This window comes from Kogia breviceps, chromosome 19, assembly GCF_026419965.1.
Source record: "Kogia breviceps isolate mKogBre1 chromosome 19, mKogBre1 haplotype 1, whole genome shotgun sequence".
Classification (NCBI taxonomy): Eukaryota; Metazoa; Chordata; class Mammalia; order Artiodactyla; family Physeteridae; genus Kogia; species Kogia breviceps.
This window is the reverse complement of record NC_081328.1, coordinates 6,808,345-6,835,664: the sequence shown is the minus strand read 5'-3', so window position 1 is coordinate 6,835,664 and position 27,320 is coordinate 6,808,345. Positions and strand designations below refer to the sequence as shown.

General features: G+C 49.1%; 1 protein-coding gene across 3 annotated transcripts in view; it reads left to right on the top strand.

The window, feature by feature from the left end:
• The window catches only part of USP43 (ubiquitin specific peptidase 43), a 97,135-nt gene that overhangs the window by 38,775 nt on the left and 31,040 nt on the right, over positions 1-27,320 (top strand). The window contains exons 10-15 of one of the 3 annotated variants that reach the window (XM_059048164.2): positions 360-437; positions 1,232-1,358; positions 1,480-1,831; positions 3,953-4,111; positions 5,739-5,903; positions 19,315-21,067. In XM_059048164.2, the coding sequence (XP_058904147.1) occupies positions 360-437; positions 1,232-1,358; positions 1,480-1,831; positions 3,953-4,111; positions 5,739-5,903; positions 19,315-20,339 (1,906 nt within the window). In that variant the 3' untranslated portion in view covers positions 20,340-21,067. Of the gene's footprint in view, positions 1-359; positions 438-1,231; positions 1,359-1,479; positions 1,832-3,952; positions 4,112-5,738; positions 5,904-19,314; positions 21,068-27,320 lie in introns of those variants that run through there. The other 2 variants (XM_059048165.2, XM_059048167.2) reach the window with 2 other exon arrangements.

Genomic DNA, 27,320 nt, shown 5'->3' with positions numbered 1-27,320 from the left:
AGTGGAGGAAAACCTAGCAGCTCATCTGAGGCATCATCAGAACTGGGTATTTGCTGAGGCCGTTCAAGCAGAACGGCCTCCTCGACACTGAGAAGATGGCTGGGGCTGCAGTGGGAGGGCTGAGTCGTGGCCTCGCAGCCACCAAATCCTCGGAGCGCGCCAGCTCCCAGGGGAGCGAGGACAGAGGCCTCAGGGGTACATTAAGGACCAAGTCTTCTGCAGACAGCACCTCCCCAGACCCCCGACCTCGGTTTCCATGCAGCTTTGCACATTTCTGTTGGGAAGATCAGTCCTGGGGGTGGAGGAGAGAGTGGGAAGCAGCCTCCATGCCTTTGATGGGCTCCCTGTTCTCTCATCAGGGCTCTGCATCTCAGGAGGCCGGGAGGCCCCCCGCACATCAAACTGGCCGTGGAGTGGGACAGTGGCACCAAGGAGCAGTGAGTCCAGCAGAGCCCAGCTCTGGCAGAGGAGACAGGGCCTGTCCGTGCAAACGGACCTTCCTGCACCAGTTCCCCTGATGCGACAGTGGGGTGTACGATGCCCCTCGGATGCCGTGTGACCCATTCCTCAGAGAAGCCCCAATGGCAATTGTCTGTATATAAACAACAGCGACAGGAGTAGTAATAACGATGGCTGTGGGTGATGTGAGTGGCGGTAACAGTCACAGTTGGAAATGGTGAGGTGACACTTACCCCCTCACCCCGTCCCAGCCGCTGCTCCGAGCACTTTACATCCGTGCAGTTTATTTCACGCATCAGTTCCTGTGCGGTAGGTGCGACCCGAATCCACATCATCAGATGTGGAAACTGAGGCATAGAGAGGTTAAACGGTTGCTCAGTGTCACACAGCCTGTGCCTGGCAGAGCCGGGCTTTGAACCCAGACTGTCGCCTCAAGTCCATGCTCTTAACCACTCAGCGTGGCTGCTTCTCTAACACCGAGTGCATCTACCCGACTTCGGGAAAGGACACTGTTCAGCCCGGCGAGTGCTTATTAATCTCCTACTAGGTGCCAGGCCCTGCACCACGACATGAAACAAAAATGAGTAAGCCAAGGGCTCGGTCCCTCTCTGGGTCCGTGTGGGGGCTGAGAAGTCCAGTAAAAGCGAGTGGGTGCCCCGGGAGCTCTGGGAAGGGGGCCTTTGCCTCCCGGGCAGATGCTTTGCACCCCGTTAGCTGGGAGTAGGGCCCCCTCAGGGGTGAGACCCCACGTGGCCTCTGCCTGCTCCTGCAGCCTGTTCGGGAGCATCCAGGAGGAGCGGGTCCAGGACGCGGACAGCGTGTGGCGGCAGCAGCAAGCCCACCAGCAGCAAAGCTGCACCCTGGACGAGTGTTTCCAGTTCTACACCAAGGAGGAGCAGGTCCCGCCCTGGGGGTCCACGCCCCTTCCGGCCGGCCCGGCCTGTCAGTGGGTGGGTCACGACCCCGGGGGGCGTGGCTTACGGGGGGCGTGGCTTACGGTGCCCGTGGCTTCCCTTCCAGCTGGCCCAGGACGATGCGTGGCGCTGTCCTCACTGCCAGGCCCTGCAGCAGGGCGTGGTGAAGCTGAGCCTGTGGACCCTGCCCGACATCCTTATCATCCACCTCAAACGGTTCTGCCAAGTGGGCGAGAGGAGAAACAAGCTCTCCACACTGGTGAAGTTCCCGCTCGCCGGCCTCGACATGGCTCCCCATGTGGCCCAGAGAAGCACAGGCCCCAAGGCCTCCCCGGGCCCCGGGCCTCCTTCCTGGAAGCAGCCGGCCTGCCTGCCCACCAGCTACCCACCAGACTTCCTGTACGACCTGTATGCGGTCTGCAACCACCACGGCAGTTTGCAAGGTGGGCATTACACAGGTGAGCCTGCCTCGCGGCCCGTGGCTGCGGCCCGGGTCTCCAGGTGCCCGGGGAAGGGGCACCCCTGCGATGCCGAGCTCGCTCGGGCACTCGGCACCAACTGACCCCTGACCCGGCGCACGCCGGGCACCTGCTGGGGGTGGGCTGGTGGCGTCTGGTCCAAGCGTCGAGCGGAGTTCCGTGGGGGTTGGAATAGAAAGTTAGTTACAGCCTGAGTTTTTGACCGTGTCAGATACCAGAGGGTAGCTGTTGGAACCCAGAGAGTGCCATTTATCCTCGTCTGTGATTCAACATATGGACTCCTACTTAGCAGATTTGGTATTTTTTTATTTCTACGGGGTACCTTTAATTGTTAATCCCTCGGAGGAACTTGGAGAAAATAAAGGCTGGAAGGACAGAAACAAAGAGCTTGGCAGCTCGTTCAGTTGTTCATAGTCGTGTACCTTGGTCTCTTCTAGAATAATACAAAGTATTTCATTTTTGGAAAAATGCTTGAAAATATTTCATTTTTTGGAAAAATGCTCTATTCCTAGTGTACTAATGAACCTGCAATTTGGAAAGCACCAGACTGTATAAAAATCCAGGATCATCAATTATTCATTCATTGAACAAATATTTATGAAGTCCCATTCTATGCCAAACCCTGGGCTAGGTGCTGGAGTCTCAGTGATGAACAAGACACAGATAGGAGTCCTGCCCTCAAGGGACTAATTTCAGACACAGACAATAAAAAGGTGCTTGTCCCTTTAGTACTTTCCGTACTTGGTGTCATGAAAAGGTGACTGGTTGATGTGTCTGAGATCCAGATAGGGCCTCCCTGAGGATGTTACCTTTAGGTCAAGAGCTGAAGGATGAGGTGGAACTAGCTGTGTGAATAATGGGAGGAAAACATGGGCAGGGCTCCTAGCCTGTGTGAAGGCCCTGAGGTGGAGTTTGCAGGTTTAAGAGTTGGTGAAAGCCTGTTGTGGCTGAAGGGGAAAGTGACATAAGATGGGGCTGGGTCCGAAGGCCCTGTGGGCCACGGACAAGAGTTTGCACTCTTTTCAGAGGGTGATGAGAAGCCATTAAAAGGTTTTAGGCAGAGGAATAAAGACATAATCTAGTTCACAATCTGAGGTCTTAGCTCGAGCAGAGAATTGGGTAGAGCAAGAGTAGAATTCCAGTTAGGAGGAAGTTTCCAGGGCTCAAGGGAGAGATGGTGTTGGCTGGGACTTGGGTGATGACAGGGCATTCAAGACAGATTTTGGAAAGAGGATCCTTGAGACAGGCTTTTGGACTCAGCGTGGGGTGGAAGAGGAAAGGAGAAGCAGAGACGAACTTCTCGGTGCCTGCCTTGGGCTGGTGCAGGAGCCAGCGAAGTGTGGCCTGTGGGCCACATCCAGTCTGGCACCCGTATTTGTACAGCCCATGAGTTAAAAATGGTTTTTACAGTTTAAAAAGTGGTTTAAAAAAAACCAACCCAAACAACAAGAATACATGGCAGAGACCATATGTGGCCATTGGGGACCTGCAGAGCCTAAAACATGGTCTGTTTGGCCCATTACAGAAGAAAGTTGGCTGACTTCTGAATTATGGTTATGGGAAGGCTATGGAATAGTCATGGAGCCATTTACTGAGGTGTGGAGGGAAAGGAGAGGACTATTTCTCGTACTTGTTTAGAAGGTGGTGAGAATCTTATTTATGAACATTTTCTTAAATGTTTGACTGCAGTTCTTAGGTAGGAAAGAAGTGTACCATAATCCCAACTGCATATTTTCCTTGCGTACCGAATCCGAGATATGCATTTTAAAGGTCCTCAAAAGAACGAGGGTGAACATTGGCCTTATTGCCTGGGACTCCCATAAATATGATAAATCGGGACTCCCTCTTATTGGAGATTTTGCCTAAACAAGCTCTACAACGTAAGGATTCAGCTTTTGTGGTAACAGCTCACTTGATCAGTGAGCATCTGGGTGTGTAACTGGTTATCCTTGCTGATTCTGCCAGATTCATTTCTGGCTAAAAATGGTCCAATGTTTCTCATTCTATGACAAACGTCCGTTTTTCAGCCATGCCAGTGGGAAATGTCTTCCTGCTTTGGGGGGCTCCAATAATGGGGACTTGGGTTTTGGACCTTCTCAGCCTACTGCCGGAACTCTCTGGATGGCCAGTGGTACAGTTATGACGACAGCACTGTGGAACCGCTTCTAGAAGATGAGGTCAATACGCGGGGGGCTTACATCCTGTTTTATCAGAAGAGGAACAGCATCCCTCCCTGGTCAGCCAGCAGCTCCATGAGAGGTAGGTTTTGCTGCTCCTTACAGGAGAGGGGAGGATTGAGGACGGGGAAGATGCTCTATCAAACATCGAGGACCGGGAGAGGTCGGCAAGGATCCGAAAGAGGAAGCTTTGCTGCTACAGAGCATGTAGAGAGAGCCCTGCGGACTAGTGTCCCATTTACAAGGACGCGGGAGGGACATGCTGAAATGCAAGAACGGGAAAAGGAATAGTATTTTGTATCTGTGGCAGGTGGCTCTTGGGAGCATGGGATTCCATATTTCCGCTCTCACCCATATTGAGCCGGATCTTAATTAAGCTTGTGCAGTATAACCCTGCATTAGTCCCGGTAGAAAGGGAAGGTCAGTTATAAGGGATGAGGGGCCTTAATAGGAAATAGCTACTTAACCACACCCCAGAGATACGTTTATTAGACAACCTCAAACTTGCTTGACAGTCTGGAGATGGAAAAGAAGGGTCAAAATGGACCTTTTTTTTTTTTTTTTTCCGGTACGCAGGCCTCTCACTGCTGTGGCCTCTCCCGTTGCGGAGCACAGGCTCCGGACGCGCAGGCGCAGCGGCCACGGCTCACGGGCTCAGCCGCTCCGCGGCACGTGGGATCTTCCCGGACCGGGGGCACGAACCCGTGTCCCCTGTATCGGCAGGTGGACTCTCAACTACTGCGCCACCAGGGAAGCCCTTTTTTTTTTTTTTTTTGCGGTACGCGGGCCTCTCACTGTTGTGGCCTCTCCCGTTGCGGAGCACAGGCTCCGGACGCGCAGGCGCAGCGGCCATTGCTCACGGGCCCAGCCGCTTTGCGGCACGTGGGATCTTCCCGGACCGGGGCACCAACCCACGTCTCCTGCACCGGCAGCCGGATTCTCAACCACTGCGCCACCAGGGAAGCCCTGGCGTTTTTTGTTTTGTTTTGTTTTTGTTTTTGTTTTTTGCGGTACGCGGGCCTCTCACTGTTGTGGCCTCTCCCCTTGCGGAGCACAGGCTCCGGGCGCGCAGGCGCAGCGGCCATTGCTCACGGGCCCAGCCGCTCCGCGGCACGTGGGATCTTCCCTGACCGGGGCACGAACCCGCATCCCCTGCACCGGCAGGCGGAGTCTCAACCACTGCGCCACCAGGGAAGCCCAAAACGGACCTTTTTGTGTGACAGATTTCACTCTGCGAACTAGCCATCCTTACTTTGGAGCAAAAGAACATTAAAAAAAAAAAAGACTCAGATCTTCTGTGCCCAGATTGTTGGAAAATGGCCAAGTAAAACCAAGATGTCCCAGCAGGTCTAAACCCACCGTAACGCAAAGTCTGCCTTCTTTTTACAGAAGGTGGACATGGTGAGAGCGAAAAACATACAATATTTAGAAAACTGGACTTTGGCGACCAGTAATTTCACGAAAAGCCTTTCAGTTCTCATCAACATTCTGTCCTTTCTGTGCCCGAGTGCCTGGCCCTAAATGTGTAGGCTTGGTCTCATGGTTCGTCAGTTAGAGGTTCTCCTCCAGAGATTCAGTCTTGTTTCTGTAATTCTACTCTGGCTCTGCAGCTCCGGGCTCGGGGATGGGAATGTGGCCGTGAGGGGTGCCCAGGGGGCCACGATGGGTGGAGTTGGGTCCAGCGGGCCCTCTCTGTGCTCCTTCTACAGGTTCCACCAGTTCCTCCTTGTCCGATCACTGGCTCCTCCGGCTTGGGAGCAGTGATGGTAGCACGAGGGGCAGCCTGCTGTCCTGGAGCCTCACCCCCAGCCCTGCCCGGACCCAGCTGCCTGGGCCTGCCTTCTGCACCAAGAGCCTCCCCAGCCAGGAAAAGGGTACGTTCGATCACGTTGGTTAAACTTGCTGATCTTACTTTCATTTTCTGTAACGACCGTCACTCCTCAACTCTATGAAGGTGCTGGCACTTCATGGCTTGGAGTGTATAGAGTCCCTCGGTACGAGAGGTTTATTTATTTCCCAAATCGGGGCTCTCAGGACCTGGGCCGCCCCCCTGCCCACTACCCTCTGGCTGCAGGTACCTTCTTTCTGTGCTCCCTGGAGCCGACCATCTAAAGGGGGCCGACAACACATCAACATGTGAATGAATTTCATGACGGGGTGTAAAGCAGGGATAAGGGCAAAGAGGTAGATCATCAAGGGAAGAAGGTATCTAGGCCAGGGGTGGGGGAGAAGGGACGCAGAGGGCCCGTTAGGTAGGGCGGGTGGGGAAGGCCTTTCCAAGGAGGGAGGTGGGTTTGGAGCAGAGGCCTGAGTGCGAGTGAGTCATGTGAAGTCTGGGCACGTGCTCCGAACTGTCGTTGGGGGGGTGGGGTGAGGGCTGTGAGGCGGGCGTGAGCGTGGGATGGGGGTAGGGGGGTGCAGGAGAGACCAGAGCTGCGGCCAGGGCACAGTGAATGAGGAGGAGAGTGATAGGACGTAGCTGGGAGCGTGCCTCTGGCACATGGTACCAAGTTTGCACTGTATTCCAGTTGCGGGGGTGGGTGGGAGCTACTGGGAAATTTGAGCAGCAAGTACTCACTCTGATACTTTTACAAAGCCTACTTTGGCTGCTGTGTGAATGCATCACAGGAGGGCTGAGAAGCCAGAAGGCCAGCTGGGAGGTCTGGCTGAGGTTTTCCAGGCGAGAGCCGGTGGTGGCTTGGATTGGTGGGGTAGGTACGAGGTGGTCAGATTCGGGGTATATTTGAAGATAGAGCTAACAGGATTTGCTGGTTTGGGGTGTGAGGGAGAGAGGAACCAAGGAGGACTCTTTGCTTGGTGTCTACATAACTAGGTGACCGGTAGTAGTACAGTTCGTGAGATGGGAAGGGCTTTTGTTGGCTAGGATGCAGGGTCAATTTTAGAGGGAAATCAAATGTTTGACATGGTCATTTTGAGACCCCGGTTAGACATCCAAATCAAGATGATAACTAAGGAGTGGAGGAAAATATTTGAGGGTCATCAGCACACGCATGGACTTTAAAGCCACGGGGCTGACTGAGCCCCCGTAGGGAAATTATACAGATAGAAACAAGTAAAGACCTAAGACCCACCCTGGAGCTCTCCTACATCTAGAGGTTGAGCAAAGGCAGAGAGGACAGCAAAGAAACAGAGAAGGAGTGGCCTGTGACATAGGAAGAAAACTGGGCAAACATGGGTCACAGATGCAAAAAAGGGGAATCTTTCAAGGAGGAAGAAGCCACTGTGTCACGTACCGTTGAGAGGCTGAGTAGGATGAAGATGGGTAAGTGACCTTCTCACTGGGAAGGTCACCAGTGACTTGCCAAGAGCATCTATCATGGTTTGGAAAGAATGGAAGCTGTCAGTAACAGGTGGAAAAGATACTGGGTTAAAGACTTGACAGTGGATATGGGTTCCTTCAAAGACTGTGATTAAAGAGGCAGTAGCTGCAGAGGAATGTGGGCTGACAGCACTTTGGGGTTTTCTTTGCCAAATAAGAAATAATAGAGCGTGTTAGCATTCAGATGATCCTGACTAGAGGGAAAAATGTGACGGTCATGCAGGAGGTAGAGGCAATAACTACAGAAACAAGCGTTTTCATAAAAACACGTGTGTGTGTGTTTGTCTGTCTGTGTATCTTTAGCTTCTGTGTTCCTTCCATCAGAAAGTGGCAGCGCATTCTAATTACTTTTAGTTTCCATGTTTCCTGTTAGCTCCTGATTTGGTTTTTTTAAATAAAAAAATTTTAATTGAAGTACCGCGTATATACAGGAAAGTGTACGGATCACAAGTGTACATCTGATGAATTACCATACAACATACCCATGTAACTATCACTGAGATTAAGCCATAGAAAGTTCTAGGTCATCTCTCCCTCCCCCCACCCCGCCCCCGTGTCCTTCTCAATCTTTACTGTTTCCCTCCTTTCCGGCAGGAAGTATTATTCTGACTTCTAACACATTGCTTAGTTTTGCCTCTTTGGAAACTGTATATAAATGGAGTCACACATTCTTTTTTCTCTGACTTCTTTTGTTCACCATTATATTGGTGAGATGTATATTTGTGGTATGTATCAATGCTTTTTTCATTTTATTCCATTTGTCAGAAACAAAAACCACAAAAACACAAACCAACGCAAAAAACTCAGACACATAAAGTGTGTTACCGAGTCCAAAAAGCTTATACTGCTCACCACATGACAGGCCAGTAAATCAAGAGACATAGTGTTGGCACGAAGGATAGAGGCTTTATTTGGAAAGCCAGCAGGCCGAGAAGATGGTGCGTTGTTCGTGCCCCAAAGAACCATCTACCCAAGGTAGAATTCAAGCTTTCCTTATACTAAAAGGGGAGGGGGTGTGGCTGGTCCTTGCACACTTCTCGGGGCAGGAATCCTTTGTTCTTGCAGCTGCCCAGGTAGGTCTGGTCACAAGAGAATTGTTATTTTCTGTTCTGCAACTTTTTATCTCTACATGAATGGGAAAATGTTATGCCTTTAAAGGTCAGAGCCTGGAAAATGGGCTATCGCGTATATTTCAGGCTGTAGGCAACATTCTTTTACAAAAGGTGCAGAGCCAGCATGACTGAGATAGGGCAAAAGAGCACACGGGTTACAGCTAAAGAAACAGCTCCAACATGGAGTCATGTTTGTTCAGGTTCTCTGCGCCGAAGTTTAATTGTACATATGAGAGAGAGAGAAAAAGACAGATTGTTGACTGTTGCCCATTGTCAATAAAAAAGCAAAAGCAGGCATTTGGCAAAGAAATCATGATGGGTAGGGTGGGAAGAACCACCTTATTTCCGGGGGGGTTCATGGATGGGCTGGATTTGATCTCAGAGGCTGACCTGGAGAAGTTTGGCTTCATCGTCAGGGGAAACACTTTGAGTTGTTATAGATTTCCGGATGCTTGAGTTATTTGTGGATTCTCCAAAAATCCACACAAGTTTTGTGGTGAAGACACGTGACGGATTGTCTTTGGGAAACGTCTGCTGGTGTCCTTCTGTACCCTGATGGGATGCTCCACTTCCCTCATCAAAACCTCCCACATTGTAGGGATAGATTACATTTTGCTTATTTATTCCATTGTCGTTGGATATTGGGGTTGTTTCCGTTTGGGGCTATTACTAGTAGTACGGCTATGACCATTTTTGTTCATGCCTTTCTGTTGTACGTATGTCTGCATTTCTGTTGGCTATTTACCTGGGAGTGAAATTGCTGGGGTGTTTGTGTGTTTATTCGTCAGCTACGTATTTCTTTATACTTTAAGTTACCGTTCTATCAAAGTAGCTAACACAGTTTCTGGTGTGTCCCAGGCTCTTGTTACATATTTGGGAGGGAATAAATATGATGATAGAATCTTTTAAAAAATAAATAAATTTATTTATTTATTTTTGGCTGCGTTGGATCTTCATTGCTATAGGCGGGCTTTCTCTAGTTGCGGCGAGCGGGGGCTACTCTGCGTTGTGGTGCGCGGGCTTCTCATTGTGGTGGCTTCTCCTGCTGCAGAGCACGGCCTCTAGGCGCGCAGGCTTCAGTAGTTGTGGCACGCGGGCCCTAGAGCGCAGGCTCAGTAGTTGTGGCGCACGGGCTTAGTTGCTCCGCGGCATGTGGGATCTTCCCGGACCGGGGCTCGAACCCGTGTGCCCTGCGTTGGCAGGCGGATTATTATTATTATTATTTTTTTTTTGCGGCACGCGGGCCTCTCACTGCCGTGGCCTCTCCCGTCGCGGAGCACAGGCTCCGGACGCGCAGGCGCAGCGGCCATGGCTCACGGGCCCAGCCCCTCCGCGGCACGCGGGACCCTCCCGGACCGGGGCACGAACCCGCGACCCCCGCATCGGCAGGCGGACCCCCAACCACTGCGCCACCAGGGAAGCCCTGGCAGGCGGATTCTTAACCACTGCGCCACCAGGGAAGTCCCCTGATGATAGAATTTTAAAGCGGCAGGTGGTTTTAGATTGTCATGGACTCCAACCCTCCGGTTATTATGGTTTATGTATCAAATTTTGGTGGATTATTCCTCCATGTTCAGCATTTTGGTCCCAGTATCTCACTGTTAGACAGAATGCTGATGGCACCACCGCCCCCTGCAAATCACAGTGGTCTGATTTCCTTAGAATCCGCTCTGTGTTGGCGTACTGTTTCGTGCGTTATATTCTGACGCACCCTGTCTGGGCGTTTCTTTTCCCTTCACATCTTTAGGACTGCACGTTTAGGGTGGTGTCTGGTGAACCAAAAAAAGGCATTCCTTCCCCAGCTTGTCCATCCCCCATCAGCATGAGCCACTGACAAGCTCATAAATTCATCCCAGTTCTGTCCAGAGGTGCAGGACCTTGGGCCATTTCTCAGTTCTCCCAAGAAGAAATGTGTTTCACACCCCCTAAGGAGGCAGCTTCAAAAGATGGCCAACTTCTCAACGGGGTACTCACACAGGCGTCAGGCATAGCTCCAGAAAACTCCCCAGAGAGACAGAGAGGGCTGGGATGGGAGGAGAAGTAATATTGCAGAATAACTGTCCTCCAGACCCTTGCAGGCATGTTACTTATCTCATCTACTCATTCAGAACTCTGGGAGAGGTGAAATGATAGCCCTTTTACCAAGGAGAAAGCTGAGCCTCGGACGTAACCAGTCACAAGCTCGCCTGGGAAGTAATCGGGCTGCAAATAGACCCAACTCCCTCTGGCTGCCAGAGTCCCGGCTCTGCGGCTCTTAGATGTAAATTCCAAATTCAAGGCTATTCCTTTCGGACCCTGCCAGAGCCTCCCTTCGAAAGGGAGCATTCCCTCTTGGAGTCTGAATATAATGGTGATAGATTTGAAACCTGTTCGAGAAGCTCTGAGATGGTTGAAATTCCAGTTGTATTTTACTGTTAATACTAAGCCTGAGGCAAGATCGAAATCCAGCACTTAGGCTTTCAACAATGATTGGTACTAACTCCTCTCCCCACGACTATGTGGGAGACTTTTTTTTACCTGTCAAAATGAGTAGAGGGCATGACTGACATTTAGTCCCCAGGGGGCAGGGATGCTAAATGTCTTGCAATGCCCAGGGATGGTACCATGTGGCACAGACCTGTCCTTCCCAAATGCCAGCAGTCCCCTGTAGAGAAACACCGATAGCTTGGCAACTACATCCTTCTGGTAGCCCTGGTTATGGGGCCTCATAATAACGAAGGCATTTTAAAACGGAAACGAACAGATCCAAGTTTTGTGGGGTATGCAACTTAAATAATTGGGGATGGGTATTGACAGAGGCTCTATAAGAGAAAGGACAGAGAAGTACTGTACTTTTGCTATTGTTATAAAAACATGACCATGTGAAAAAATTGCTAAAGTCCTTTGCAGAGGAGGGGCCCTGAGACTAAAGCGTTTCAATGTCAGTGCTCTTGATGGTAAATTTCCTCCACGGCTTTATTGAACCTCAAAGGTTTTGTCTTTCTTTTTCAGTGCTTTCCAAATAGTATGTTGTTTCAGTTTTGATTTCCTCTTTGATCTAAAGGTTATCTGGGTGTCAAGTATTTAAAGAGTTTTTGGTCACCCTTTTATTCTTTATGTCTCATTTTATGGATTGTGATCCAAAAATGTGGTTTTCAAAAATGATTCCCTTTTTGTGATCAAGTAACTAACTACACGATGATTATTTTGTCAGTGTTCTGTGTATACACAAAATAATGTACATTGTCTTCTGAGGAATGTAAGCTTTATTAAATTAGGTGAGTTGATTGTTGCATTCAATTTCCCCATGTCTTTTTGTTTTTTAATTGAAGTACAGTTGATTTATAATGTTGTGTTAGTTTCTGGTGTACAGCAAAGTGATTCAGTTTTATATATACATATATATGTTCTTTTTTTATATTTGTTTCCATTATTGAATATAGAATAAATGCTGAATATAGTTCCCTGTGGTATAAAGTAGGACCTTGTTGTTTATTTTGTATATAGTAGTTTGTATCTGCTAATCCCAAACTCCTAATTTATCCCTCCTCCCCCACCCCCATCCACTTTGGTAACCATAGGTTTGTTTTCTATGTCTGTGAGTCTTTCTGTTTTGTAAATAAATTCATTTGTGTCATATTTTAGATTCCACATGTAAGTGATATCATATGACAGTTGTCTTTGTCTGACTTACTTCACTTAGTATGATAATCTCTAGGTTCATCCATGTTGCTGCAAATGGCATTATTTTGTTCTTTTTTATGGCTGAGTAGTATTCCATTGTATATATGTACCACAGCTTCTTTAACCATTCATCTGTCGATGGACATTTAGGTTGTTTCCATGTCTTGACTATTGTAAATAGGGCAGCTGTGAACATAAGGGTGCACGTATCTTTTCAAATTAGCTTTTTCTCAGGGTATATGCCCAGGAGTGGAATTGCTGGATCATATGGTAGTTCTGTTTTTAGTTTTTAAAGGAACCTCCATACTGTTCTCCATAGTGGCTGCACCAATTTACATTCCCACCAACAGTGAAGGAGGGTTCCCTTTTCTCCACACCCTCTCCAGCATTTATTAACTTTTAAACGATGGCCATTCTGACCAGCGTGAGGTGATACCTCATTGTAGTTTTGCTTTGCATTTCTCTGATAATTAGCGATGTCGAGCATCTTTTCATGTGCCTCTTGGCCATCTGTATTCCCCATGTCTTTCAATTGACTTTATCTAGGGCTGCCTGGCTACGAAGGAGGTTTATGGAGACCTTCCTGTAGAGCTGTGTTTTTAATCAAGTACTCCCAGAACTTTAATAATATTTGCTTTATATTGTTAGCCGCTTTGTCAATAGGTGTCTGTAAGCTGATGACTGTTAGACCTTCTTTGTAAATTGGGTCTTTTCTCATTATACTGTTGCTCTTTATCCTGCTTAATGGTTTTAATCATAAATTCTACTCTGTTTGAGATGAATAATTCCACCCCTTCTTTCTTTCTTCTTGCTTGCTTTTGTCTGGTATCATTTTGCCCTTCTCTTTTACTTTATAAACCTCTCCTTTTGAGTTAGTTTTAAGTAGTTTCTGAGAAACAGTATATTGCTGTGTTTTGTTTTGTTTTATAAATGTAAAAAATTCAAAGTCTGTCTTACGAAGGGAAAGTTCAGTCCATCCATACTTAAAATCAACTACCAAACTTGATTTCATGTCATTTTATATTTTTTTGTACATTTTCTCATAGAGGTTTTTTTTTTTTTTTTTTGCGGTACGCGGGCCTCTCACTGTCGTGGCCTCTCCCGTTGCGGAGCACAGGCTCCGGACACGCAGGTGCAGCGGCCATGGCTCACGGGCCCAGCCGCTCCGCGGCACGTGGGATCTTCCCGGACCAGGGCACGAACCCGTGTCCCCTGCATCGGCAGGCGGACTCTCAACCACTGCGCCACCAGGGAAGCCCGAGATTTTTTTTATTGAAGTAGAGTTGATTTATGATATCGTGTTAGTTCAGGTATACATGGCACAGTGATTCAGTTATATATATATATATTCTTTTTTAAAAAAATTAATTAATTAATTAATTTATTTTTGGTTGCTTTGGGTCTTCGTTGCTGCGGGTGGATTTTCTCTAGTTGCCGCGAGCGGGGGCTACTCTTCGTTGCGGTGCGTGGGCTTCTCTTGTTGCAGAGCACGAGCTCTAGGCACGGGGGCTTCAGTAGTTGTGGCACATGGGCTCAGTAGTTGTGGCTCGTGGTCTCTAGAGCGCAGGCTCAGTAGTTGTGATGCACAGGCTTAGTTGCTCCACGGCATATGGGATCTTCCTGGACCAGGGCTCAAGCCTGTGTCCCCTACATCGGCAGGCAGATTCTTAACCACTGCACCACCAGGGAAGTCCTATATATATATATATTCTTCTTTGGATTCTTTTCCCTTATAGGTTATTACAAAATATTGATATAGTTCCCTGTGTTATACAGTAGGGCCTTGTTGGTTATGTATTTTTTATATAGTAGTGTGTATACATTCATTTCATTAAAAAAAAATTCTATCACTGATTCTTTTTTCTTATTTTTACTGATTTGATCATGTTGCTGTGTGTTCCCTTTTTTCCCCTTGTTCAGAAGTGCTATTCTTTTCCATCTTGTTAATTCTTACCTTATGCTTCCCTATATTTAAAATCAAAGGCATTTTCTTCTTATTATATGGATACAAGAAGCATGCTATTTCCTGCAAGTCATTCTGTTTCATCACTGCCTTCTCTCTTTCCCCTGATGAGACCTTTCAATGCTTCCGTGTCATTCCTCCAAAATGAGAGCTTTGAGATGCTCTCCCAGGTTCTCTCTGGTCTGTTTCAACAGCGCCCCCTCGTCAGTCCCCAGTTCTTAGATTTTGCTGAGATGGTTTCCTCCTCGGTTCCAGACTGTAATCAGAATTGCTCTTGCTGTCCCTTTCCTGTCCCAAACACACCAACTTAACTTCATGTGACACATGCTAAGACCACCTGTCCCCTGTGAGGGTGGATGGTACACGATTGCACTGGCCACCGCTGTCTGTCTTCTTTTCGTCACCTTCTATCTTCAGGTCTCGGTACTGATTTTTAGTGTTTGGTCAGAATTCTTTTCAGGTATGCATAACATGCTCTCCCCCTGCAGAGCCACAAATATTTTCCTTTCCCGGGGAGTGAATGGCATATTGACTGGTGAACGGCTCTTGGGCTGCAGCCCTTTTCTCTCGGGCGTCTGTGGATGTTTTCCCACGGTCTGCGAGGCCACAGGGTCGCAGGAGAGGAGTTCTTCTTTTTCACATGAGAGTCACTTGTTCTTTCTGGCTGGAAGCTTTTAAAATTCTGTCTTTGACCTTGGAGTTTAGAAATTCTACCAGAATATGCCTGGGTCTGTGTTTTTTCATCAACCCTGCCTGGGACTTGTGGAGGCCTCTCCTTCCACAGAGGCAGACTATTCTTTAGGGAAATGCTGTTTTTGTTTAATGATTGTCTTGCCTACCTTTCAGATTCCTATTACTTCCCTCTTGGGTCTCCTAGATCTGTCCTCCAAGTCTCCTAGCTTTTTCCCTGTGATTTCTGTCGCTTTGTCATTTTGCTCTATGGCATGAAACCTTGCTTTCACAATTATAAAATTTGTGAAATTTACCAAACGTCATACATTTCAAGATCATTTCAGGCCACTAATTTGAGTCTTCACAGTGACCCTGCCTGCCTTCAATTCATTTACTGAATTTTATTTTTTTTTATTTTTATTTTTTTTTAAACATCTTTATTGGAGTATAACTGTTTTACAATAGTGTGTTAGTTTTTCCTTTACAACAAAGTGAATCAGTTATACATATACATATGTTCCCATGTCTCTTCCCTCTTGCATCTCCCTCTCTCCCACTCATTTACTGAATTTTAAAACCTGAAAGTCACATTCTTCAGTCTCTTCTTGTTCTACACTTGAATCTCCTTGACAGTTTCATTTTGTCTGTTTTTCTTTAATGGCTCAAAAGGGCCTGTTCTGATGCTTCTGTTTATTCTTATTCTCTGACTGCAGACCCCCTTAGGTGTGTTTTTATTTTTCGGTTTCTGCCTGTCGGGGCTTCCTTCCACCCTCTCCTGAGTGATGGACGGGGCAGTGGCCTTGGCTCCTGAGGTGACCTTTGCCCTCGCCAGCCTTGTCCCTCCAGCTCAGTCACAGGAGTGGACAAGGCTCAGCCGATCTGTGCAGCTTCTCCTTACTTTCTGGGGGACCCGAGTAAAGTTTAGGGGTCAGGCTTGCCCCAGGTTGCACCGTGCAACCAGAGACAGAGGTGTCTCCAAATACAGGTTGGGGCTTAGAAGATGAAGGCCCCTCGTTAGGGCCCTTTTCTCCCTTGCTTACAGCCCTGGGGGTCTCTTTGCTGCTTCCCTGACCCCCACGCAGCTTCCCCCCTTCTCTCAGGTCTCTCCTCACTGAGGACCCTCTATTTCCCCCTTACCCTGCCTTCTTCTTCATCCTAGCTCTCATCTCTACATCCCGTGGGATGTAGTTTTGCTTTTTTGTCAAGCCCAAATAAGGAATAGGCACATTGTACTTTATCCACAGCTGTATCCCCAGCACTGCAAACAGTCCTCGGCACCCAGTAGGCTCCCCTTAAATATTTATTGAGTGCGAAAGTCGGGGACACCCTTGACGGGACGAGGAAAAGTCTTGTCCTGTTGCAGGTGGGCTGAGGATGGCGAGAAGAGCCCCCGCCCCCTGCTCACAGCACACAGAGTGAGGCCGGGTCGGTGCCCGATTTCATTAGCCCAGGAGAAGAAGTCAGAGGAGCAGATGTGGCATTGCTCAGCCGAGCGTCCACCGGCTCCAGGGCCCCTGTGTGGTGGGGTCTGTGCCCCCAGGCTGCCCCGGAGCCATCTGTGTGAGCAGGGCTCTGGGGGACCTGGGAAGCTCCTGTGTATGCCCTGGGGCTTATACAACCTCAGGAAGCACTTAACCATTCATGTCCTCAATGTGGCTTCAGATTCTAGACCCTTCCTGCTTCTCAAGCCAGACTGGGGGTGAGCGAGGCCACGGAGTCCATGGTGGGAAAGGAAGCATAGCTCAGGGGTCTCTGAACTCCACCTCTGCCTCTAGCTCCCAGCATCCCTGGAGGTCTGGCTCCCCAGGGGAAAGGCAGGGGGGCGGGGGGGTGGGGCTTACCATCCCCCACCCTCCCCCTCCCCCAGAAGCAAGATACTCGGTGAACAGTAAGTGCTGCATCTGCTTGGGTGCCTTCCCATTCATTTCTCCTCTTAGCCAAAGCTCTCACGGCCTCTCATATCCAACAAACAGCATGAAATAAAATCATGATGGCCAAGGTGCTTTCTCACTGCATCTAGAGAAAGAGGAGCTGGGCGCTGCTGGGCACCTGTGTTTCCCGTGACACGAGCTGCTGCCCGGTGCTGGGTGCCCGGGCCCCTCCACCCCGGGAAGAAGGATGGAGAGTGGGTTAAGGCCGTGGCCAAGTCATCTGCCACCTGCCAGGGCTGCAGGCTGGTCCTCCCATTTCGAAAGGCTGAGAGTCACCGCTTTGTGACTCCTGATACAAAGCTGTCCTTTTTCTGCCCTTCCCAGGGCTGTGGACCAGGAACAAAACCTTCCCACATGTCTCGGCCCCCAGAACAGTTTGTTGTTATTTTTCCTTCCAAGGTGTGGGAATTTAATGATGGGGCAACAGCGTCAATCGGGACTGGAATTACAAAGTATTTGTTTTGGGGTGAGATTGCGTCTACTGATGGCTAATCTGAAGAAGTACTTGAAAGAAAAAGAAAAATACCAAAGATTATCTGTGAAAAACCTGAAAGGCAAGATCCGCGGAACCTCAGAGATGCTATCAGACTCCTGGTGGAGTTGACGGGCTTTCTTCGCCTTCTTGGCACCTCTGCTGGCTGACGTCTGTGCGCTTTCCCTGCTGGTGCCTTGGGGACCCCTTGTACCTGCTCCTTTGACCTCCTGAGCCCCCTGCCTGTGCCTCCGAGGACCCCGGTCCCTCTCCATACAGCTCAGAGGTTGGCTCTGGTGGTCGTGGTCCTGGCTCATTTTGGAAGCTGACTTGCGCTCCGTGATGAGAGTGGAGAGGCTGGTGCCCTTGACCCAGGCTGACTGTCCTTGTGCCTTGTGGGCTTCAGCTGAAGATTTCTTTCTCAGTGGTGGCAGGCATCTCATAAATCAAGTGTCTTAATGGTGCAATGGCCAATGACTTTAAGACTTCTGTTTTTCTTTTTAGTTGTGTTAAAATACACATAACAGAGAATTCCCTGGCAGTCCAGTGGTTAGCACTCTGCAGTTTCATTGCCGAGGTTCCCGGGTTCAATCCCTAGTCAGGGAACTAAGATCCCACAAGCCAGGGGAAAATAAAAAACAACCAAAAACACACAACAGACTTTGTTTGCCGTCTTAACCATCTTTAAGTGTACACTTCAGTGGTATGAAGTACATTCACGTTGTCGTGTGTCCTATAACCACCACCACCCCTGTAACTCTTTTCATCTGTAAATCTGAAACTCCATACCTCTTAAACACCAACTCCTTCCCCAATTCCCTCCAACTCAATTCCCTCCTTCCCCAACCGCCTTTATACTTTCTGTCTCTCTGATTTTAGCTGCTCAGAATACTTCATAGAGTGGAATCATATAGTAAGTGTCTTTTTGGTGACTGGCTATTCGGGGGTCCCTTGAGATTCCATATGAATTTTAGGATGGGTTTTTCTATTTCTGTTCGAAACCTCACGGCGATTTTCGCAGGGATTGCATCGAGTCCATAGATCACTTTGGGTAATATTGGCATTTTAATGATATTAAATCTTCCAATCCCTGAACACAGGATGTATTTCCATTTATTTATGTCATCTTTCATTTCTTTTGGCAATGTTTTCTAGTGTTCAGTGTACAGGTCACCTCCTTGGTTAAGTTACTGCCTAAGTATTTTATTCTTTTTGATGCTATTGTAAATAGAATTTTGGGGGGTAACTGATTGACTGTGTCTTAAAAAAAAAAATACACAATCTGGATATATGTCTGTTCCCTTTAGAAATGTTGAGATTTAGGAAAGAATTGAGAAGAAAATCAGAAATACACAGCACCCCCATGGTTTCCTCTACACCTTCTCATTTTATTTATTTAATATGGAGTATTTGTTTCTCCGTACTTCTTTGTATGTTTTCACATACACGCATCATGCACACACACACACACATCTACACGTATACGTGTGTATATATTTTTGCAAGTTGGATCACTCTGTGTTTTTCTAGACTCTATTTCGCCCTTAGCAATATATATCAAAAACGTCTTTCTAACTATATACAGATGTTGCAAAACACACAGTGGAGGTATAGCTGGCAGTTCTGAGAGAATTAAACACACAATACTTTTCTTTTTCTCTTCTTTTCTTTTTCTTATTTTTAGCCCAAGGTAGAATATCTGAGACTTGTGCATTGGAAAAGTACAAGCATCTAATTTGACCTGAAAAAGCAGGGACTTTTGCTGAGCATTCTGTTTCATGGCCCTCTATAAAGCTGAATGAAAATGATGTTAAATCTTAGGCTAGCTGCCTCAGAGACTGAGTTTTCTCGGGAGTCTGCACGGCCTGGCATGCAGCTACCTTCGTTGGCGCTGGCTTGCCCTGTGGCTTCAGATATGTAAATGGATTCCATGGAACAGTGGGTGAAAACGATGACGCTTCCGAGGGCAGGAACCATAATGTCTTGTTCACGGCTGTGTCTCCAGCACCCAGGACAGTGCCTGACCCATCAGAGGTGCGTGGTCAGTGCTTGTTAGACGGACTGGCCTTGCAACTGCTCTTACTGCAGCCGGAGGGATACTAGGGCACTGATGCTCTTGGTGTCTCTTTCAGGAGGCTTGGAGTCCAGGCCTTTGGCACGGGGTGTCCAAGGCCGCAGCGTCAGCATGAAGGTGCCCACCCCTTCCCGAGCCAAGCAGGGGACCTTCAAGACCATGCCCCTCCGGTGGTCTTTTGGCCCCAGGGAGAAACCCCTGGGTGCATCCGCCGAGCTGGTAGAGTACTTGGAGTCCAGACGGAGACCCCGGTCCACGAGCCAGTCCATCGTGCCGCTGCTGACGGGCACTGCTGGAGGCGATGAGAAGTCAAACGGCACCCTCTCTGCTAAGGGTGAAGATGGAGGGCGAGCCGGCGACAGAGTGCTGGCCGAAGCGCCCCGCCCCTCGGGCCAGCCCGGCCGCTGCACGGTCCCTGGCAACTCAGATGGCCCGAACGCAGCGAGGAGGCTCAAGGAGAACGCAAGTCAGGATATCAGGCTGCCCAGACAGTCTGACCCGCCCCTCACAGTGATGTCCTCAATGGAGGGCGGGAAACGAGCCCGGCCAGAGGGCCAGAGGACCACAAGCTGTAAGGGAAGTGGCCTGGCGGGGAGCAGTGGCCAAACACGCTCTCCCAAGGAGGCGCCCAGCGCTGCGACGTTATCTAGAAACAGTGCAGACAGTTGCCCGAATGCCTTTGGCAAGATGAGGGCTAACGCGGAGAGAAGGGACCCCGAGACAGACAGATGCCCACAGGGAACCCTCACCTTTCTGAGGTCTGTGTTTTGGAAGAGGGAGAGCAGGAAGAGTGGCAGGCAGAGCCCAGCTGGGGATGAGCAGGCCCGAGGCTCGTCTCCATCCCTCAGGATTCGAGAGAGCCTGGCCAGGGGCCCCACCAGCCCCCTGGAGAGGGACGTCCGGTCAGCGCCCAGCTCTCTGCGCCTCCCTCGCAAGGCCGGCAGGCTCCCGAGGGCCACTGCGCTTGGCACGTCACAGAGGAGTGTCCCCGGGGAGCAGACTGCTTTTGGCGCCTTGCCAAAGGTGAAGTACCACACGCTCTCCCTAGGTCGGAAGAAAACGTTGCCCGAGTCCAGCTTCTGATGGTGTGTGTTCCCGGGACGTGTGGAGCTGGCATCCTCGTGACCCTGCACTGAGCACCTGTAGGCGGCCTGTGTTGAGCGTGGGATTTGGGGAAGACAGCTGCCTCGTGACCCCTGAAAATAAAAATGTTTCGGTCTCCGCATCTAGATTTCCAACACCTAATTCCAAAAATACCTTGTTGGCTGCTTTTATGCCACCAGACCACAAGGGGGCGCCGGTGGGTCAGCATAACCATTTCGAGGCGAGAACTGCTGTTTTGTTTTGTTTAAAGTTCAGGGCCTGAGTACTTTTACTAAGGAGTGATTGGATGTGGGCAAAACATAGAGCATGACTCTGTGAGGAAGCCTCGTTAATAAGAATCTTCAGTATCAGATCAAATATTGTTATTGGTTTCTCCTATTTAAACTTTTGGGGGGGGTGGGAAATAGCGGACTTAACAGGAAAATCTTCTTTTCCTCCTGATGCATCTCTGGGATAAAGCATTAAAGATGCCAAAAAAAAAGTGATACTGACACTAAAGCAGGATTCTAGGATAATGAGGTGGGAGAGAAATGATGGAGATTTTAGGAGAGTATTTAATATATAACAAAATAATTGTATTCAAAGTTTTTCAAGGTATTTAAAAAAGATAACTATTTTGATACTGGGAAAAAAGGAAGTTCTTTTTTAAAAAAAATTAACTATGAGATCTATGTACAATTTTAATAAAAGCTCATCTGTGAAACATGCAAATGACTGTCTGAATTATTCAAATTAGACAAATGATCTTGTTTTTTTCTGCTGCATAAACTTAGCTCATTGCTTTTTTTTTTTTTTTTACCATTTAACCATTTTTTAACACTGAAGTATAGTTGGTTTACAATGTCCTGTTAGTTTCAGGTGTACAGCACAATGATTCAGTTATAACAGATAGATAGATGATAGATGGATAGATAAATAGGTATATTCTTTTTCAGATTCTTTCCCCTTATAGGTTACTACAAAATACTGAGTATAGTTCCCTGTATATACAGTAGGTCCTTGTTCGTTATCTAAACTCGTTGCTGTTGATATCGAAAAGCCATTCATTGAGTTGCCTCTGAAAATTTTAAGTACTTTTAATTAAAATGATTTGCTATTCTCTAAGGAAATAGAAGTCTCCCCAGGTCTCTCTCTGGAGGGCATGTACTTTCAAGGACTAGAGAGTCTGAGCCTGTCTCAACGGACCATCACGTTGTTATCGACTAGGGTCCTTGGACTCCTTAATCAATAGAAATTGATGAGAGGCCAGAGGAGGAATTCAGGCGAGGCTTTCCTGGGGCTCGTGCTGCAGCAGAAGGGAGCGAAAACAAGTAACAGGTGGGCTGCTCCCTTAGATGGGGGAGGCTGGGGGCGGATCAGTGGGTCAGGCCTGAGCTGTGGCTCAGGTGGTCTGCCCACCCCCTTGGTGGTGCCGTGTGCAGGGATCATGCACAGGAACCTGCTCTTCCTCCCCACCCCTCGGAAGTGGCAGCTGGGTTTTGACCTTTTTGTATCTTCTTGTTAATAATTTGCCTAAACTGCGCATGCGTGCAGGTATTTTTAGTCCCTTTTAGTTTCTTTGTATTCTGTTGCTAGAGGAGACGTTTGTCCAGGTGCAAGCCCTGCAGTAGAGGGTCCCGGGTCCCAGCCTGTCTGAAGTTGACTGTCCTCTGTTTCCTAGAGCTTTGCACACTTTTCAGTAGCTCTTCCAACAAATATCCCCTCACTTCTAACAGGGAAGCTGCTAAGGCTGGTCCCAGCCCTGGGGCTTGACAGGTCAGGTTACTGGTGAGTCTGTAGTTCCTTTCTGATAGGAACCATTTGTTTAAGACACCCGACTCCAAAAATTAAGTTTTTCCTCATATACGTGGCATGACTCATTGGTGTGTCTCTGTTACTGTTCTTAAGAAGGAAGAATGAGGTTCTTTTTTATTCCCCATGAAAAAGGCTACGTAATTTTGAGCAGCAGTTCCAAGATAGAAGGAAGGAACCGAGATGACAGAAGGAGAAAGCAGGGGGACCTGCCACCTGACCCCAGAGGGCAATGTGTGTATCAGTAGACCCACGTGCTTGCATTTCAAAAGAAGTCCGTGTTTTCTTCAAGTCTTAACTGATGCTGGGGAAGACGCAGCTGTCCGTGCCCTCTTGGGTGATGGGAGTCTAGGAGTTCCTCCTGCTGTATCTGGTTCTTTTTCCTCTGTTGACACTCATTTGTCATCTTTCACTCCCATGCTCTTCCTAAGCCCAGCCTCACTTTCTTTGTCCCCCAAGGGATTGGGTTGTGACTCAGATGTGTATCCCCAGGCTTCGCCCTTTCGAATACCCTTGGATAGCATGAGCAGTTCCCAATTGTTAGCAGCGTTCTCTGTAATACACCACAGGTTGGAGCATTTGTCCTAGGCTATGAATTTGGAATAGAAAGAGGCAATAATTGGGGCTTCCCTGGTGGCGCAGTGGTTGAGAATCCGCCTGCCGATGCAGGGTACACGGGTTCGTGCCCTGGTCCGGGAAGATCCCACGTGCCGCGGGGCGGCTGGGCCCGTGAGCCGTGGCCGCTGCGCCTGCTCGTCCGGAGCCTGTGCTCCGCAGCGGGAGAGGCCACAACGGTGAGAGGCCCGCGTACCGCAAAAAAAAAAAAAAAAAGGCAATTACACATAGATGCTGGTAGTTATATCTGTCATCCCACATCTTCAACAAGTATGCCTGAAGTTCCTTGGTAACCCTTTCCCTGAGGTTGCTTCCCGGTCTACACGGACCTGGTAAGGAAGGCTGAGAGAACACAGCACGGGAAAAGATTGGGTTAGACTTCTGCCCAGATTGGAGGCAGCACGGCAGACATACTCGGATGCTTTTCTCAAACTGCAGAGCTGCTCTTGGACATTTGTAAATTGGAGTTTGAGGCAGGTTGAAAGCCATTGAGTCAGATACAAGCATGGCCAGCGATTGAGTTAGCTCAGTGTGGCAGAAATGGCCTCCCATCCTCCTCTGGAAGCCCAGGTACCCTGCCTGGACCTTTCCCTGCTCCTGAGGTCTGGACCCCGGTCTGGTGGTGATAACTCCCTCCTGACTCCCAGCGTGTCCTCCAGGTCTGGGACTGCTTTGCTTTATCCTCCACTCCAGTCTCTTCCACTAGGGGAAGGAAGGGTTTGCAAGTCCAGAATCTTGGGCTGGGAAGTCATACTGGTGGTGTCAGAAGCTCCAAGGGCCAGAGGAGAAAGAACATCTAGAGGAGAGGAGATCGTAATCTATACATGTTACAGAATTACAGTTCTGGGAACAAACAGAGGTATATGCTAGCTCCATCCTGCTTTCCAGATCCTGTCAGCAGGACACCACCTGTCATGAACAGACACAGGGATGGTGAGTTAACCAAGCTCCTGCTGACTTGATTACATCTCTTACTGCAGAAGATAACATGTAATAGTAGCAGCGAACGAACACCTCGATAGCACCTGCTGTGTGTGCAAAGCACTTCTAAGGTGCTTCAGATTTGTCCTCCGAAGTGTGAGAGGTGGGGTCATTGCCCACCAACGCCTGTCCTCTGCTGGGTGAACAGTGCCCCCCCAGGGACGTTCACTCTTGTGCAATTCAGGACTGCACCTGCAAGGGTTGAAGGGACCCTCAGGCTTTAGAGAAAGCCCCCCGCCACCCAGGGCAGAGAAGTGGAGAGGTGAGCTGGAATGCTGTTGGCAGGTGTGAGCGCCTTCCGTCATAGCTACCGCTGACACTGGGGACAGGGGGTGGGGGGAAGGGTCACAGGGCACCAAAAGCATCTGCTAAATCCTCCAGATTCCTCTACTGTTTATATACTTGGACATTTGCCTTTGGGGCAACAGAGCACCACCTAATCCAGACCAAACTTACCCACTGCACCTCAGCCTTTGTAATGGAAACTCTTTGACTGACTTTGCAACCCAGAGTTCCTCCAATACCACTGTTGCCCGTACACCAGGAAGGTGGGGGTGATCTGACCCTCCTTTTGGAAACCTCACTCCGTTCTAAGATGAAAGGGACTGATAGGTTATTGGTCATCTTCAGCTGCAAGGGCTCCAGCCATCTCCACCCACGTCCCAGCTCTGCCGTTGACCAGCTCTGTGATTTGGGCTTAATTACCTACCCAGCTTTCTGAGCCTGTTTTCTTCACCAGTAGAAATGGAATCATCAATATTGGTCTTGGAGGCTTGCTGGGAGCAATGCATAAGGTGACATGTTGAAGTTCCTCGTAAGGTAGCAGGTAGGTGGTAAATGCTCAGAAGTTCCCTTGTCTTCTCCAGAGATAAGCGTTTACAAAGAAAGGCTTGTTTTGCCCGTAAGTGTGTTCTCCCTTTCTTCTTGTAAGAGCATCTTTTTTTTTTAAATTAAAAATATTTATTTATTTATTTTTGGCTGCATTGGGTCTTCGTTGCTGCACGTGGGCTTTCTCTAGTTCCGGCGAGCGGGGGCTACTCTTCGTTGCGGTGTGCGGGCTTCTCATTGCGGTGGCTTCTCTTATTCTGGAGCACGGGCTCTAGGCGTGCGGGCTTCAGTAGTTGCAGCACGCGGGCACAGTAGTTGTGGCTCATGGTCTCTAGAGCGCAGGCTCAGTCGTTGTGGCACACGAGCTTAGTTGCTCCGCGGCATGTGGGATCTTCCCGGACCAGGGCTCGAACCCCTGTCCCCTGCATTGGCAGGTGGATTCTCAGCCACGGTGTCACCAGGGAAGCCCGTTGTAAGAGCATCTTAATTTTCTCTTGGGAACTCACTCCCTCCCCACTCTGTCCATCAGACAGCTGCCCCACCTCTCCAGCCCTGGAATGGGCACGTGGCCCAAGCTTGAGCAATCAGACACACGTGGTGGTTTCAAGATGGCTACATGACCAGGTGGGTGTTGGAACTAGGGGGAAAGAGGAATCTTTTCCTATCTGGCTTCTAAGTCTATAGGATGTGAGCCTGGAGGTATTGGTGTCCATCTTGTCGTGAAGATGGGGAGAGCCTGTTGAGAATGAAGCCCACCCAGTAGAATATGTTGTTGAGAGATGGCAAAACAAAACAAAGAACAGACAAAACCCCTGAATACTGGTGGCATCCTTTGGACGCCTAGATCTAACTATACCTGAAATAGGACTTTCTAGTTACTTGGGTGAATCAGTGTTTTGGTTCACTCTGTGGTCTGGGATGGTCACTGGCCTCTGAGGTCCAGTCCTTCTGTGTCCCAAGGGGCTAAACAACCGCCTTCAGGCTGCCCTTGTTCTGCGAAGAGTATCCCACAGAGCATGACCACCCTCACTTTTCTCATTGGTGAAATAGATTTGTCGGCTGTCCCAGTGACTCAGGGTTGATGTGAAGACCAGAGGGGAATGCTCGTTGGAGATGATGAATTGCACGCACTTTTGTGGGTCTGTTACTGCTCTGCTGTGCTGGATTTCTGTTCAGAAGTAGCTATAAAATAGGTTTGGAGCCACAGTGACACCTGGTGGCCATTCCTCTTATTGCATGATGCTCCCCCCCCGCCCCCGCCCCCGCCGCCCCCAACTTAAAAAAAATTTCTCATATGTTTCAGCCCAAGGGTTGTAGGTTTTCTCATTTGCTAGGCTGGTGAGATGCCCCATCCTGAGAGGGCAGCGGGCCTATGTGGACACAGGGACATCCTAAAGGCAATAGGGGGTATCCAGTCAGAGGGAGACCAAAGTCCACGGACAGGAAATTCAACTTAAGGGAGCTTGGGGGGCCAGCCACTCGGTGCTGCTGTGGCTGCACCCACCTGCAGGTCTCTGATCCTGTTTGGCTGCAGGGACAGCGGAGCAGACCCACCGACACGAAGGTCCTTCTTCCTGAGCCATCATTCAACGTGGCTTTTTTGGGGGGAATCCCAGGGGTCTGAGGTCTTCCCCCTCCTCTGGCGTCTTCCAGTCTTTGCTTTCCCAGAATTCGGCTTGGTGCCCGTGTGGATGCTTCCCAGAGGCAGTCCCTCTCTGCCCGTGCCCCCCTACTCCCACCACCAAAGGATGGCCCCCTCAGCCCCGCTCCAACCTGAGAGGAGGCGGAGCCCCCAAGAGAGCGGGTCAGGACCCCAGGCCCGGGGCTGGGGCGTGGCGAAGCTAGACCTGGAACCCAGCCCTGGTGCGACCCCAGGTCTGGCTGCCTGCGGCCCTGGCTCCAGCCCTTCTTGCCCCAAAGCTGCCGTCTCTGTCTCTGGCCACCTATCACATTTCAGTCGTTTTCTCGATGCTGTTGTCCGTCCCCCACCTTCCAGCCCCTACCGATCCTCCATCATTCTGGCCTAAGCACCTCTAGCATCCCAACACCCAACAGCAGTAATAACATAGAAGGTCATCTTGCTGACCCTTGGCCTGCCCTGCCTCAGCTGTCCCTCCTAACTTCTGGTGACGCATCCTGACCAGCAGCCTTATCCTGAGGTAGCCTGGGTTCCCTGGTGATCACGTGATCCTGGACATTTTGCTTTTTAAATTCAGGGATATATATATATATGCAGACATGTACCGTGTGTGTTAATTTTGTGAATGGCTTGGGTTCAGGGAGGAAATTTGAGCCCTCTTTCATCTGTAAATATTAGAAAAGTTTGAATCAGTAGGTACAATTATTAGGGCAAACTAGAAAAGTTTGAATCAGTAGGTACAATTATTAGGGCAAACAGTGTACCCTACACTTTCCAAGATTTCAAGAATCATTAACTGTTTTGTTTAAGAAACACTAAGAGAAACACCCACCACCAACAAGGATGGCAGTTTTAAATGAGTTTTGCTTTGAGAATGTAAGAAGAGGCTTGAATGAGCTGGATGCCCCGGGGCAGAAGTTCTCAAGATTTGTTGCACCTTAAGCAGCGGTGCCCGGGCTCCTCTTTGGACCAATTACGTCCAGGGAAAGGGATGATTCTGATATGCTGCCAGGACCGAGGATTACAGCTCCGCTGTGTTGCCAACCTGGGAACCGCTGGCCCCATGCAGCTATTTAAAGTTAAATTAATTCAAATTAAATAAAATT